This window comes from Lutra lutra, chromosome 12 (assembly GCF_902655055.1).
Source record: "Lutra lutra chromosome 12, mLutLut1.2, whole genome shotgun sequence".
Taxonomy (NCBI): Eukaryota; Metazoa; Chordata; class Mammalia; order Carnivora; family Mustelidae; genus Lutra; species Lutra lutra.
In genome coordinates this window covers 48,003,774-48,018,529 of record NC_062289.1, presented here as the reverse complement: position 1 = coordinate 48,018,529, position 14,756 = coordinate 48,003,774, and the positions used below count along the sequence as shown (strand labels likewise).

At 39.8% G+C, this 14,756-nt stretch overlaps 1 protein-coding gene across 3 annotated transcripts in view; it reads left to right on the top strand.

Moving 5' to 3' along the window:
* The window catches only part of LAMA3 (laminin subunit alpha 3), a 262,818-nt gene that overhangs the window by 193,556 nt on the left and 54,506 nt on the right, over positions 1 to 14,756 (top strand). For all 3 annotated transcript variants that reach the window (XM_047697035.1, XM_047697036.1, XM_047697037.1), the window contains 4 exons: positions 1,378 to 1,458; positions 7,557 to 7,663; positions 10,635 to 10,685; positions 11,551 to 11,702. In XM_047697035.1, the coding sequence (XP_047552991.1) occupies positions 1,378 to 1,458; positions 7,557 to 7,663; positions 10,635 to 10,685; positions 11,551 to 11,702 (391 nt within the window). The remainder of the gene's footprint in view (positions 1 to 1,377; positions 1,459 to 7,556; positions 7,664 to 10,634; positions 10,686 to 11,550; positions 11,703 to 14,756) is intronic.

Here is a 14,756-nt window from a genome sequence, read left to right as displayed (position 1 = left end):
TTTGGGCTTGGTACCTCATCCTATTCTTGCCCATTGTGACACGTTTGCGGTGGGTCCAAGCAAAACAGAACACAGCAACAAAGCAAGAGTTGATTGGAAAATCAGGAAGATGCCGCTAAGAGTGTAGGCAGCACGCTCACTCAGGAACAAGTGCAGACCACTAGGCTGATTAATATCAGACCAGTATCGGAGAAATTGGCCACGTTAGCAGAAGTCGCTGCCCAGCTGTGGCTTTCCTGAAGATGTATGTTGGAAACGGGCATCCTGTTTTGCTCTCTGGGTATTTGATACTCCTTAAACCGGTCCTGTCCTGGGGCTTGATTTGTAAAGGGATTTATCACTTGATACTTGCCTAGACTTGTTGGAACAGAAGCCAGAGGAGTACTGGTACTCGGGGAAGACTTTTCATCTTTGGTAGCAAAGCATATTGTTATCAAGAAGGCCAGCTTCTGACTTTCATGCAGTTGAAGTAATGCACGGTTCCTCAGATTTATCAGTGAAACACTGTTTTTATCTAATTCTCCCTCCAGCGATATTCATGCTGTTGACAAATTTCTAACTGTCCCTCTAGAAGTATAACTCTATCCATCTATTAGGCCAAGAGAAGCTTCCTAAATAAGAATTCTCTTATCAGCAAGTGATAAATGGAGTTACTTTCCCTCAGATTTACTAGGGTGTAATGTTCATAGACATCCCTCAAGGCAACAGAGTTTTTTCATGATCTGCTCACTTAATTTAAAAAAAAAAAAAAAAAAAAAAGCTTCTCAAATATGCACTAGTTCAGGACAAAAAGGAGAATCAGAATGCCACAACTTGATTTCAGAAATGTAAGGATCACCGATGATTGTGCCCACAGAACTATCTAGATGGGCAAGATTGCTCTGTACCTTGGTCCCTCTGGCCTGGCACCTTTTCTCCCTGGGAGATAATGTGCCCAATATGAAGGAACTAGAATAAACAAGGAGGAAATTTTTTTGAAGAATCAGAACTCTGTTCTTTTTTTCTGCCTAGACTTGTTTTATTCCTTCTTTGTTATTCCTGGAAAAATGCTGTTGTAATCATCTCTTTCAAAGTGAGTTACTTTGCTCCGTCTCAAGTGAAGGAATGTATTTCTCTAAGCTGAAAATAAAACCAAATAAATGCCTCCAATCCTTATTTACCAAGATATGCCCAGTGTGAGCTGAAATAGTTCATCATTATCTATACACGTCTTAATGGACACATTTTTCTTCATATAAAAAGCAACCAGAGTCTTGGTGTCTGTTTCCATTTAATGCAAGTCAGTGCGTTGTAGCAAAAAAAAAAAAAAAAAAAAAAAAATGCACAAGGACTATCGATTTATATTTTTACTGAGGCTTTTTTCTGTCTCCCTTTAAGCTTTGCCACTGGCTGTGTTGTGAATGGGGGAAACGTAAGATGCTTCTGCAAACACGGATACACAGGCACACAGTGCGAAAGGTGGGTACTGCCCCTCCCCCACTCCTGCTCTGCCCCTCCCCCAACGCCCTCCCCCAGCCTGCAGGGAGGGTGGGCTCTGCAGTCAGGCTGCAGCAGGCACGGGCTGTGGGTGGGGCTGTGCTGGGTTGTGGCTCAGAGCTGGGTGGGGCTGTCCGTTTCTCGGAGGCTAGAAAAAGGTCCCTAGGGAAAAATACAAGACTGCTCAATAAATCATTAACCTCCTTCTCTTTCTTGTTTTTCACATGTTTCAGAAATTTGAGAATGAGATCCAATATATCACAGTCCTATGGACGCCCAACACATACTCCTACATACGCCTATCCCCCTGCACACTCACTGGTACCCCTCCCCTATGTATTGCTACCTGCCCCTCCCCCTCCACAACCCTACAGACTTATACCCCCTACCTGTCCTTACTTACTCCTACCTCCATATAAATCCTTCCTTACATACTCCTACCCCACTATACACATCCCTACATATCCCACCCACCATACATGTATCCTTATATATCCCTTCTTCATACACAACCCTCCCTAGCCTTAGCTCCCTATTAACTCATCCCTATATACTCCTCACCCTATAGATCCATCCCTATGTACCCCACCCCACGCATATCCCTACTTGCGTGGACACACACATACAATTTGACATACTCTTATATGCACACACACATATCCGCAGCCCTAAATATTCCTCCACACTCACACCCCTATCCCTACACATTATCCCCTCTCTATCCTCACCCATTGTGAACACCTGCCAGACAGTCTGTGTCATTCATTTCTGAATCACTACTGCCTATGGTGGGACTGTTCCTGTAATAGGTGTTCAGTAATGAAACAAAAGAAAAAATGTTGCAAAATGGAAACTATGAACTTAATTATGAAGGGCTATAGACCCAAGCTTTCATTATTCGGAAGCAAATTTTCATGATTAGCTACCATACACAGGGCACCGCCAAGCCTTATAAGGGCCATAAAAGGTATTCACAGTCTTCCTAGGAAGATAGCACATACATATTTGAAAAAGTAACAGTGCAGCATTTGAATCATATGGACAACATATTTTTAAATTTAAAATAACTTTATCATAAAATCAATACATACCTATAAAAATGATGTAATACAGGTGAGCAGAGAACCAACGAGGCCCACTACACGTCTCTGTAGCTCAACATACTCGTGCAGGCTCATATAATCCTACTTATTTACAAAAAACCCCAGTTAAAACTTGTATGTTCTTACTAATCAATCTGTGTGCACAGATGTTTTCTTGAAAACAAGAGTCGATTGTTGTTTCACTCTCTGTTTCAATTTGCTTTCTCATCTAGAAGGTTAGAACTATCTTTCCATATCAATAAGTACTCACTGATAACATTGTGTCAGAACCTAGAGGTTCTGGAATCTGCTGGCCCTTGAGATAGTTACTGTTTTCCTTCCAAAGCAGCGTTAAAAGTAAATCCTTGCAGCTAATTATTCAAATTATTTGTGCACATAAATCCTCAAGGTGTAATTAATAGAAGTGGGTCCTTTGGATGGAAGGATAGGTGTGTTTTTCAGGCTTTTGACACACTTTGCCCAATTGCCTTCCAGAAAAGTCATCCTTGTTTTTATTCCTATCAGGAGCAAAAGAGCCAGTGCCCTAGCCTTTGATACCAGAAATGATCAAATTTTAAAATATTTGCCAGTTTGTTGGGGCCAAGTGTATATCATTTTAATTTGTATTTCTTTGTTTAATAATTAGATTGGATGTTTTTTCATGTGCTTACTGACCATTTGTAGATTTTATTTTTTGGATTGCTTTTTGGGTCTTTTACTCTTTTTTTTTTTCTAGTGGAAGGTTTTTTTTTTTTTATTGGTTTGTACAAATTCTTTGGAAAGAAATGAACCTTTTGTACTACATGTTGCAGATATTTTTCTCAGTTTGTTTTTTGTTTGTATGGTTTTTTTGGCTTTGTGTTTATTATATGTATCTATTCTTGTATTCTTCTGGTGGTCAGCCTCTGGGGTCATGCTTAGGGAGTTTATAAAAATGTTTATGCTTCTTTGACTTCTTTTATAGTTTTATTTCTTCCTGTTGGTGAGAATTTGGAAGCTAGACTGTTGGTGGTGTCATGGCATCTCACATGGCAAGTAGAGAGTTAGGGTCAAACGTGCAGCTACAAGGGTCCAAGTAACTCTGACTACCCCAGGATCCCATCTCTGTGACCCAGGGACCCATGCTGCAGGAAACACACAGTAATTAGCTGCATCTCAGAGCCACACTCAGTAGGGTGAGATGTTCACACTGGGGGAGGCACAAGGAAAGTAGTCAGTAAGGGGCCTGGCAGATTCCCATCCCTCATGCCATACTCACTGTGGGATATGTGCTCGCGCGGAATGAATGGGGATAGCTTTTCCTTCTCTTCCTCTCATGCTATCACACTCCGTTCCCTCCCCTACCTCTCTCGTTTTTGTCAAGTACTTATAGTTGAATTCACTAAAGGTCAATGTGCATTTACAAAATTTCTACGTAAACTTAGACTCATTTCTGTACATTTCATTTGGTCTTTGTGCCGTTATCATTTCCGTGTCATTTCCGAAAGTATAAAATGCCTTTTGATATTTGGTTGAGCAAGGCTTCCCACATAACTGTTATGTAAAATGTTTTCCTTAGCCATTCTGGCACCTTATTTTCCTGGATACACTTTAGAAAGAGTTTTACCTTATTTCAATAACCAGAAAATGTATTCAGCTGGATTTCATAGGAGGAAGGCAGGGCCACTCTAGACTGGTATTATCTGAGATCTTTGATGGACAGGGTGGGACCTGGGTAGGTCTAAGGGATAACAAGAGTCTGGTGGGGCTGGAAGGTGGCTCAAGTCAGGGAAGTAATGCAAGAAAACCCAAGGGCCTTGAGGATATTTGCCATGGGAGGAAGGTACAAGACTTAGTATGGGGTCCTTGAGCATCAGTTAAGGGGCTGGACACTGTCCTGTGGTAAAAAGAAGCAATTTCAAGGTTCTTCTATTTTCCATTTCCACAGGAGGAACGTTGCCCACAATTGCTTCACATCTATTTTTCATTCTTTCTTTCAATGAAAAATGTACGGAGATCCTAGTATATGCCTGGCACTGGGCTAAACACTAGGGACACGTTAGCAGCTGGAGAAGAGGCTGTACCCTCAGGGTGTTACGATCTAGTGGTGGGCAGATATACAAACCAGCTGCTGGAACAGTGACGGAGAACACAGCCGGGCTGGGTCCCGCCACTGTGGGAGGGACCTCCAACTAGCCTCAGCCTCCCTGGTGAGGGACAGAAGGGGCTGCTACACTGAGGCAGGAAGGATGGTGGGATGGGAAATAGGAAGTTTCTTCAGTCTCTGTGGTTGAAAAGCTGTGAGACTCCCACCTGGGAGAGGCATCCTAGTGTAATCCTCCTCACAGTTCTTCACAAACAATGAAGCAGAAAACAGCAACAGACTGTCTGAGGCGTCCATTTGGCAGGCAGCAGATCTGAAAAGAGAAATTCTTAATTAACAGTTCTCACAGATTGTGTTTGTTAACATTTGCTGTCTCAGGAAAGCAAACGAGGGTTTCTGAAAATTTTTTTTCTAGAACTTTTCCACAGGTAAATGCCATATTAATGTCAAATTTTTTCATTTGTTAAACATTTATTGAGGACCCCCTCTGGGCCAGGCATCATTCTGGCTCTAGTTGTCAGGGACACAGTGGTAGCTACAAGGACAAGATAGGGTAAAAGGAAAATATAAGCAGGAGCCGCTGGGCTGCGGGCAGCCAATGTGAGCACTGGGGTAGGAAAGGCTTCCCAGCTTGTACTGTGCTCTGAGGCACGCTTCTCCCTCAGCCGCTCAGAGCCACAGATGACAAATATGTTCTCTGCTCTTTATTTGTTGTCCCAATACCATCTATGATATCAGGAAGTTTTACTTCAATCCATTGTGTTTGGACACTAACTTAAAATGAGAATAAGGGAACCAGTTATTTCTGTAGTGGCTAATTAATGCTTTTTACCAGAGTAAGGAAGAAGTGGAATCCAACTTCCTGAATATTTATGTGACTTTAACATGAAGTATTTTGTAATTATGTATCTTTTACATGGAAAATTTAGATATAGGTGAGCCATCTAAAAATATCGTATTTAGAACATAGATCTTTGGGCACCAGGTGGCTCAGTCAGTTAAGCACCTGCCTTCTGCTCAGGTCATGATCCCAGGGTCCTGGGATTGAGCCACGGGTCAGGCGCTCTGCTCTGTGAGGCAAGTCCTCTTCTTTCTCTCCCTCTGCCCCTCCCCCCACCCTCAGGCCATCTTCTCGCTCTCACTCCCTCTTTCTCAAATAAATAAAATCTTTAAAAAACATAGATCTTTTGCATAGTATAGTTTATGAAGTAGAATATGAGGCCTGTCACATCAAGTAAAGCCTTATGCCAACTTATGCTTAGTGGACTTAGATAAGCTACCTCTGCGTAGTTACCTTCTTGATAATTAGGGAGTGCATGGGTTTTCTGCTTCCTCTCTGCTTTCTGAAATGTAATCATTCCAAATGATACCAATTATACATAGATGCATATTTACAGGAATAAGACATCATGTCTTAAAATGGTAGCTACTTTTTATTGAGTGTCTATTATGTGCAGGCATTGTATTAGATTCTTCACTACATTTTTCTCTCATATTCATCCATCCAAACAGGCATTGTTAGTGTAATCATTCACTTATTCCTTCTGCATATACTTAAATGGCACTTGATATGGGCACGGGCACTTACCCAGGAGCTAGCCATGTACCAGCCAGAGAACCCAGGCCCCTGTGGAGTTCACACTTTCATGACAGGAGTAGATGAGGGAACCAAAGCTTGAAGGGTTAAGATAACAGCCCATGGTTACACAGCACATAGTGGAGGCGGGGATCCAGCCAGATCTTCCCGATTGAAAGCCCGTGACCTTTGCACTTTATCACCAGTATATCCATTGGTTGAGCCTATAAAAATTACCTAACAGTTCTTTGATGCAAAACTTAAATTTGGGGAAGAGAGTTAAATACCACATTCTCTTGATTCTGTCAATTCCGCTGATGAAAAGACAGCACACAGACACATCGAGTTAATGACAGTTTTGGTGGGGGGGGGATACAGAGATGTGGAACTTTGTTAATAGACAAAAGTGTTTTAGTTTCCAGCCTAATTCCAGAAAATTAACATTTGTCTGTTTTGCTTTTTAAGAGCTTATTTATTTACGAGAGAGAGAGCGAGAGAGTGAGAGAGCACGAGCATGGGGAGGGGCAGAAGGAGAGGGAGAAGCAGACTTCCCACTGAGCGGGGAGCCTGATGCAGGGCTGGATCCCAGGACCCTGAGATCATGACCTGAGCCGAAGGCAGACCCTTAAGGGACTGAGCCGGGCAGCCATCCCTGTTTGTTTTTGTTTTTGTTTTTGTTTTAACAGAAACTTGGTATCAAGGAAGTGTCTTTTAACTTAAATAAGGAATTGAGTTCTCATCACTAAATTATGTGGAATAATAAAGGCTCCAAGCCAGGGGTAGGCACTATAACTGCTCTCAGTCATTTAAGCTCATTAAATACAGAACTGCAGCAATTAGTGCAAATATGAATTATGCAGGCTTGAAATAGTCCAATAGGAAATATTAATAAAATACCCATTTTTGAACACATTTTGAAATTATATGAATTTTACTTTAAATTTTTCTTTGAGGAAATTAGCCATAAAATGAGCAACGTTTCATTGTGTGGTATCTTCAGGAACATAACTATTGCATAAAATTCATTCACCCCTGATTTCCATATTGGTCAAACCACTGAATCCTGTATGCATTTTGTTCATCTGCCCTTTGACTGTAGGGGTGATTAAGGATCTTGTTGTCCTGGTATCAAGGAGGAGGGACCAAGTTCTGGCCATCTTCCACATCCTTTGTTCTCATTCTCTGTATTGAGACACATTTATTCCTGCAAATCAATGTCTGCCTTCCTGTTATAGGGTTATAGTGTCCCAAACAAGGAGTTATAAGGAGAAAAAAAAATTGGGTGGAACAAATGATGAGTTTTTTGGGTATTTCTCCTTTTCTTCTTTATTTTGAGTAGGTGTGCACCAGGATATTTTGGGAATCCCCAGAAGCTTGGAGGTAGCTGCCAACCATGTAATTGTAACAGCAATGGCCATCTGGGCAGTTGTCATCCCCTGACTGGAGGTAAGATGGACTCACACCTTTGTTAAACTGCATTTATCAATCTGGTATAAAATAGTAGGCAAAGAACCCTGGCAAATATTTTCAGGAACCATAATACACAAGTTCAGTGAACAAATGATCTCCTTCTTTTGACAACCTTGGGAATGAATGCTTAAGCAGTATTTACAGTTTGGTAAATAATTTACTTCAAGTCAACTTTTTTAAAAAAGATGAATTGTTTTAAAACTCAACTAATTAGAGCCAAGCTAACGTCAGCTTCTACTTTGGTGATTTTGTTAAGCTCTCCCTTGGCGTTATAAGGTTATCATCACATCAGTTTTCTTCATGTGTGTAACTGAAGAAGTCAACACACTTTTTCTAGGATAGCAATAAATGTCTGGGATGTGGGTGGTATAGCTGGGATGGATTTCACATGCCAAGGAAAAGACAATTAATTACTAGGAGTTAGTATGGGTTCATTAGGAACAACTTGGAAAAGAAGGGAAAATGGTTTTCTTCTTTCTTTGATGGAGAATATTAAGATGATTTACCAAGAAAATATCATGGATATATGTAATGCCAAACCTTAGATAAAATCTCTGATTTTATAATTATGGACAAGATGAAGAACTAAACTCAGATTGTGTGGGTTTAGATCTGGTCAAGTGACTGCTCCAAAGGAATGTAGAGTAAAAGGATTATTATCGGTCTAGAGTGAGGTATCTGTTGATGTGTGCTGGGGCTTAATCCTTGGCTCCATCTTGTTCAACACTGTTGACCTGAATGGAAATATAAAAGGCATGCCACCCAGTTATCAGATGACACAAAGTTGGGAGAAATAGAAAATGTCTCCTATGGCACATTTAGAATAACTCAGGGGACTCAACAGCCTGGAACGATGGGCCAAGCCTAAAAGACAACATTATGTTAGGGATAAGCACATGGTCCTATAGTTGAATGCATAAAAATAAGTGTGTGACAAGGGATATGTGGGCTAGTAGCAATAGGTGAAAAAGACTGAGGTCTTAGTCAGCCCCAAGTTCAATATGGCTCAGGAAAGTAAGGTGGCCCTTAGAACGCCTCATATAATCTTGAGTGAGTTCCAGAGTCTAAAACCAGGTGGTCTGCCATTCTCTGGTATGCTGCTCATGTAAGTCCTCATGTGAGGCTTATTTCTCTAGAAGATATTAAACAAGTTACAGTGTGTTCAGAAGGAGTATAAGACTTTGAAAAAACTCAAAGCCATGTCACATGAAGGGCTGACAAACCAGGACTGTGAAAAGAAGAGTTGGGAAGGACGTATTTGAAAGGCTGATGTGTGGGAGAAGGGTTGGTTTTGTTCTATGTGGCATAAGAGGTAGAACCCAAGAAGTGGAAACTAGAGGGAGATCTACTTTAAATCATCCTAAGGAAGATGTTTTAGGGGTTTAAAGATGAAAAGGACTGTTCTGGAAAAAATGAGTTTCTACTGTGACTAGATATTCAAGGAGAAGCTTCAGCATCACACACAGCATATTCATGAGATTAATATCTTTTCAACCCTCTTTGTCTCCTACTCTACAACAACAACCACAATAACAAAGCAACCTGATGTGAGGATGGTAGTTGTGTGTTCCCCAAATGGAACAAAATGCTCACACATGAGACTTTCTGGTCCTGTGAGCTTTTTTTTTTTTTTCCTTGTGAGCCTTATTTCCCCCCTCTTTTTCATTCTTTCTTTTTCTTTTAAATAATAACCCGCAGATTCCTTGGTGGTCAAAATTCAAACTTGTTGAAAAAATTGCCCTGATAAATCAGTCCTCCACATGAGCCAAGTCCTCCCTAGACTATTTGAGATGCTATGGGAGATTGTAAAGAAAATAAAACCATGTTTCCTGGCCCTAAGGCATTTATAGTCTAATTGAGAAAATGAAAGTGATGTAATGATGCATACACATAAGAATGAGTTTTTAAAAAAAGGATGAGTAAGAAGAACCTATGATTACATATATAATAAACTAGAATGTCTACAAATTTATAGAAAGGAGACATTGTCTTTGAGTGGTGGGATCAGGGATGATGTCTTTACATTATTTTTCTGATTTTCCCCAAATTTTCCATAGTGAACTTACATTATTTATTTTATAATTTAAAGTAAATGTAGTTAAAATACATGTATATACACAGAAAGTGAGGATTATTGTCTGCTGGTGAGAAGACAAAACATGAAAGCCTCCTTGTAGCATGTCTAGGAAAATTTCGAGCTTTAAGATTTCCTGTGGTGAGGTTAGATTATTTTTCTAGAGGGAAGAGAGAGGGCATTTCATTGTAACAATGCATGGTATGGGGGAAAGAGGAGAAATGGAAAGAGTAAAGAATGTCCAGGGATGACCAGTAGGCTTTCCTGACTATAGTTGAGAACTTCAAAATCTAGCTTATGTCTGTGGTAGTTAGCAGTGCGGGTCCACTAACATTATGTGCATCTCTCTCTCTCAGCATCTGTCACACTGTTGTGTCATTTATCTGTCTCTCCCATGGGACCAGGGAACTACAGAACAGCAGGGATCTTTGTCTTAGTAGCTTTGTATTTCCTGTATATGGCGCAATGCCATGGCACACCGTGGACACCCAAAGGTGCTTAATCGATGTTTTTTGAATGTTCTTGAATGACACTGGAAGAGATATCAACAATTACATAGGAAGCTGTCAAGTGAAGAAAGCCTTAACACTAATGATTAGGGGTTTTAATTAGATAAAAATATCATGACCCTTTATAGAGAAGAAACTGAATAGATAGGGAGGTCACGAAAGTTGTTCCTACAGCAAGACTGGTGGGAGACGGGAAAGCTCCCCAAACAATGGCATGGGTAAAGAAGAGAAAAGAGAAGAGTCAGCGATGTTGGATAGTTGGGTGACTAAAATCTTCCCAAGTAGTTTTTCTGAAAGCCAAGTTAAAAAGCAGATGAAGAGAAAGTTTAACAACAGTATTTTCTTTGGTTATCCCTCTTTTCAGACTGCCTAAACCAAGAGCCCAAAGATGGTGGCCCTGGAGAAGAATGTGATGGTGAGAAAAGAAAAGTCCCCCTCCCCCTTTCTGACTTGTGGGGTTTAGTTAAGAAATGCAAGCCTCGTGCTGGGACATGCAATGGGAAAGCAATGGTGGGAGGAAGTCAGGGGAGGATTTCTTAGGGTCAAGTCCAGCCTCTGTCAACTCATAGCTGTATGACCTTGGGCAAGTGACCTGATTTCTTCAAGTCTCACTTTCATCATTTGTAAAATGGACATAATAACTATATGTACCTCACAGATTCACTGGGAAAATGTTGGTAAATCTCTTATTGTGATATCTGGTAAATAGCAAGCTCTCGATAAATAAAAGCTCCTTTTTATTATTTTTCCACATACAAAATAATGAACATGTTGCATAGAATCACCATGTTTCCCAGTTTTATTGAGATACAATTGACATGCAACATTGGGTTAAAGTGTGCCACATAATAATTTGATATCTGTATATGTTGTAAAATGTTATTCACAGGAAGTTTCATTAATAACCTCACAAAGTTACAAACTTTTTTTCTGGTGAGGTGGACTTTTAAGACAGACAGTCTTGGCAACTTCCAAATATATAATACACTGTTGTTGATGATAGTCTCCGTGTTGTACATTATTATATCCCCAGAACTTATCTTATAACTGGAAGTTTGTACCTTTTGATTCCTTTCCCCTGTTTCCCCCACTCTACCACTTCTTTTTAAGATGCTCCCTGTCTAGAGAGCTCTCTTTTGCAGAATCTGCATCCCTCCCAAGAAGTCCAGGATTGTGATTTTTGCCTGTGATGTCCTATGTGCATATTAACCGAGCTCTATGGCCCTTGTATTCTGTTTCCATTCCTGTGGCACATTTGCCTTTGATTGTGGCCCTTACAGACTGTGACAGCTGTGTGATGACACTCTTGAACGACCTGGCCGCCATGGGCAATGAGCTCCACCTGGTCAAGTCTCAGCTGCACGGCCTGAGCACCAGCACCGGGTCTCTGGAGCAGATGAAGCACTTGGAGACCCAGATCAAGGACCTGAGGGTAAATACCAGCAGAATGCCTGGCCCAGAATAGCTCCTTGGTGGGTAGATGCTGCATGCAGGGCTACCCCTCAAGCAGGAGATGGGGAAATGCTCTGGTTAAGGCTCAGAGGGCTTTCCTCCCTCTGATCCAAAAGATGACTAGGTTTTTACGGCAGGAAAGTACTAGTGAACACACAAAACTGACTGCATGTTTCTGGGCTAATTTTTCTTCTAGAAACCTTAGCTAAGTATCTTACATTCAGAAGAATCCAAACAGATTTGCATTACATTGGTATTAATTCTTTAAATGTTTGATGGCATTTTCCAACGAAGCCATGTGGGCCTGAGATTTTCTTCATTGGAAAATTTTTTTGTTTGGGTTTTTTTTTTTTTTTTTCAATACACCATAAGTTCAATCTTTAAAAACTAGATATGGGACTATTAGGGTTATATATTTCTTCTTGAGTGACATTTGGTAATTTGTGCTTTTCAAATAATTTTTTCATTTCATCTAAATTATCAAATGTATTGACATAAAATTGTTCATACTTTTTCTATTTTATCCTTTTAATATCTGTAAAATCTGTAGAAATACCCTCTCATAGATTCCTGATATTGATAATTTATGTCGTAGCTCTTTTTCTTAATTATTCTGGCTAGAGGTTTATTAGTTTGTTTTGTTTTTTAAAGATTTTATTTATTTATTTGACAGACAGAGATGACAAGCAGGCAGAGAGGCAGGCAGAGAGAGAGGAGGAAGCAAGCTCCCTGCTGAGCAGAGAGCCTGATGTGGGGCTTGATCCCAGGACCCTGGGACCATGACCTGAGCCAAAGGCGGAGGCTTTAACCCACTGAGCGACCCAGGCACCCGAGGTTTATTAGTTTTAATGATTTTCTTATTTCATTGATTTTCTCCATATATATATTTTTTCCTTCTTCTTGCTTTGGGTTTAATTGGCTATTCATTTTCTAGTTTCTTAAGATGAAAGTTTATCTTACTGATTTAAACCTTTCTTGTTTCTATTATAAGCATTTAATGCTATGAATTTCCCCCAAAACACTACCTCAGCTGTATTCCACACATTTTGAAAAGCTGCGTTTTCATTTTTGTTCAATTCAAAAGATTTTCTGATTTCCTTATGACATGTCTTTCACCCCTAAATTATTTGGAAATGTGTTAATTTCCAAACTGGACATCTGCCAGGTAACTTTTTGTTATCGATTTCTAATTTAATTCTGTTGTGGTCAAAGAACATACTTTAAACATAATATCAGTTTTTAAAAAATGTGTTGAGATCTCTTTCATAGCCCAGGATTTGGTTCATCTGGGACTATATTCTATGTGCACTTGGAAAGAAGGTGGCCCAGAGGATATCCAAGAGAAGTAATAAGGCCTCAAGTGTCCCACAGAGTCAGAGTCAGGCTTCCTGGGGGAAACGAAGGGCACTTCTGCCCATGAATGGAGGCTTAAAAAAAAAACCTTGAAACTGCTCAGTGTTCAGTGTTGAACAATGAGTACAGGAGAAACTAGAAAAGCTATAGACCTGATTCACAAACCAGGGTCCGTACTAGAATGTGACATCCTCAACATCATCATAACGTATAAGACCCAAGCTGCCAATGTAAGATCTGGTTCAGGCCTTGGGGATCTAGGGTGGGAGTAGTGATGACCATAAGGTTATTGGTCAGGACACAGAGAGCACAGAGAGAAAGGGAGACAATATTTACCTGCAGACATTGGAATAGACAAATATCAACACAAAAGACATCCAATAGAAATAACCATTAAGAGATGAGTTCCCTTTAGAGAAAATGAAAATCCTAACACAATCAGAAAATTATTTTGAAGAATTAACAATTCAATCGAAAGAACAAGAAATTATAAAATTGTTAAAAACACTAGAAACTAAATAAGAGGGGTAGATATGAAAAGATCCAGTTGAAAATCATGGAAATGAAAAAAAATTTACTCATTGAAGTAAAAGAATTCAGTAGAGGAGATAAACCCTAAACTAGACAGAGTAAAAAGAGATTTTGGGGAAAGTTTAATAAATACTCTTGAAACAAGGGCTGATTCTAAACCCATCAGTGCTTATAACTGAGTATACGGTTGACTCTTGAACAGTGTGGGGGTTAGGGACACCAACCCCCTACACAGTTGAAAATCTGCATATAACTCTGATTTCTCAAAAACTTAACTACTCGTAGCCTACTGTTGACCAGAAGCCTTACCAACAGCAAAAATAGTTAACACATTTTTTTGTGTAGGTATTGTATACTGTATTCTTACAATGATACCTAACTTTTTCTAATTTTTATGTTATTTCTAGGCTACATGGTTCATCTGCAAGTTTTTTCAAGTTGTTACAAATATCCAAAAAATTTTCCAAAATATTTGTTGAAAATAAGGTCCATGTATAAGTGGACATAGGCAATTCAAACCTATTTTGTTCAAGGGTGAACTTTGTGTAGCAAAAAATCATGATAGAAAAATGACTCTTTTCCATCCCATGAGGGTAAATTTTAGTTCATGATTAGTTCAGACTTAATACAGAGAGGAAAAAGCCGTTATGTTTGGAGAGAAAAAGAAGCCACTGGAGTCACTTTGATGTCATCAATATAACCAACACTGCACTTCTTCAATAAAGGGCAGGGACCCAGCAATTTAGTACTGGCCTTAAGAGCCAGACTCTGTGATAAGTGCTTTATTTAATTCTCACAATGTCCTATGAGGAAAATAGTGTTATCTTCATTTACCAGGCATGTTAAAGCTAAGTAACTTGGTGGTTACTAGGTGGTTCTAGAATTCAAACCAAGATCAAATTCCAAAGACCATGCTTTACTCCCCACTCTACTTATCTAGGTATTCTACTAACATTCCGTAGGATGATATGCCTCAGCTTTCCCACAGTAGAATTAAAATAGTTCTATTTTAGATCACACATACCCTGAAAATTCACTAGGAATAAGCATGAGAAGGGGAATGACATTTTTTTTTTTTTGTTAAGATTTTATTTATCTGACAGAGAGAGATCACAAGTGGGCAGACAGGCAAGCAGAGAGAGAGAGAGGA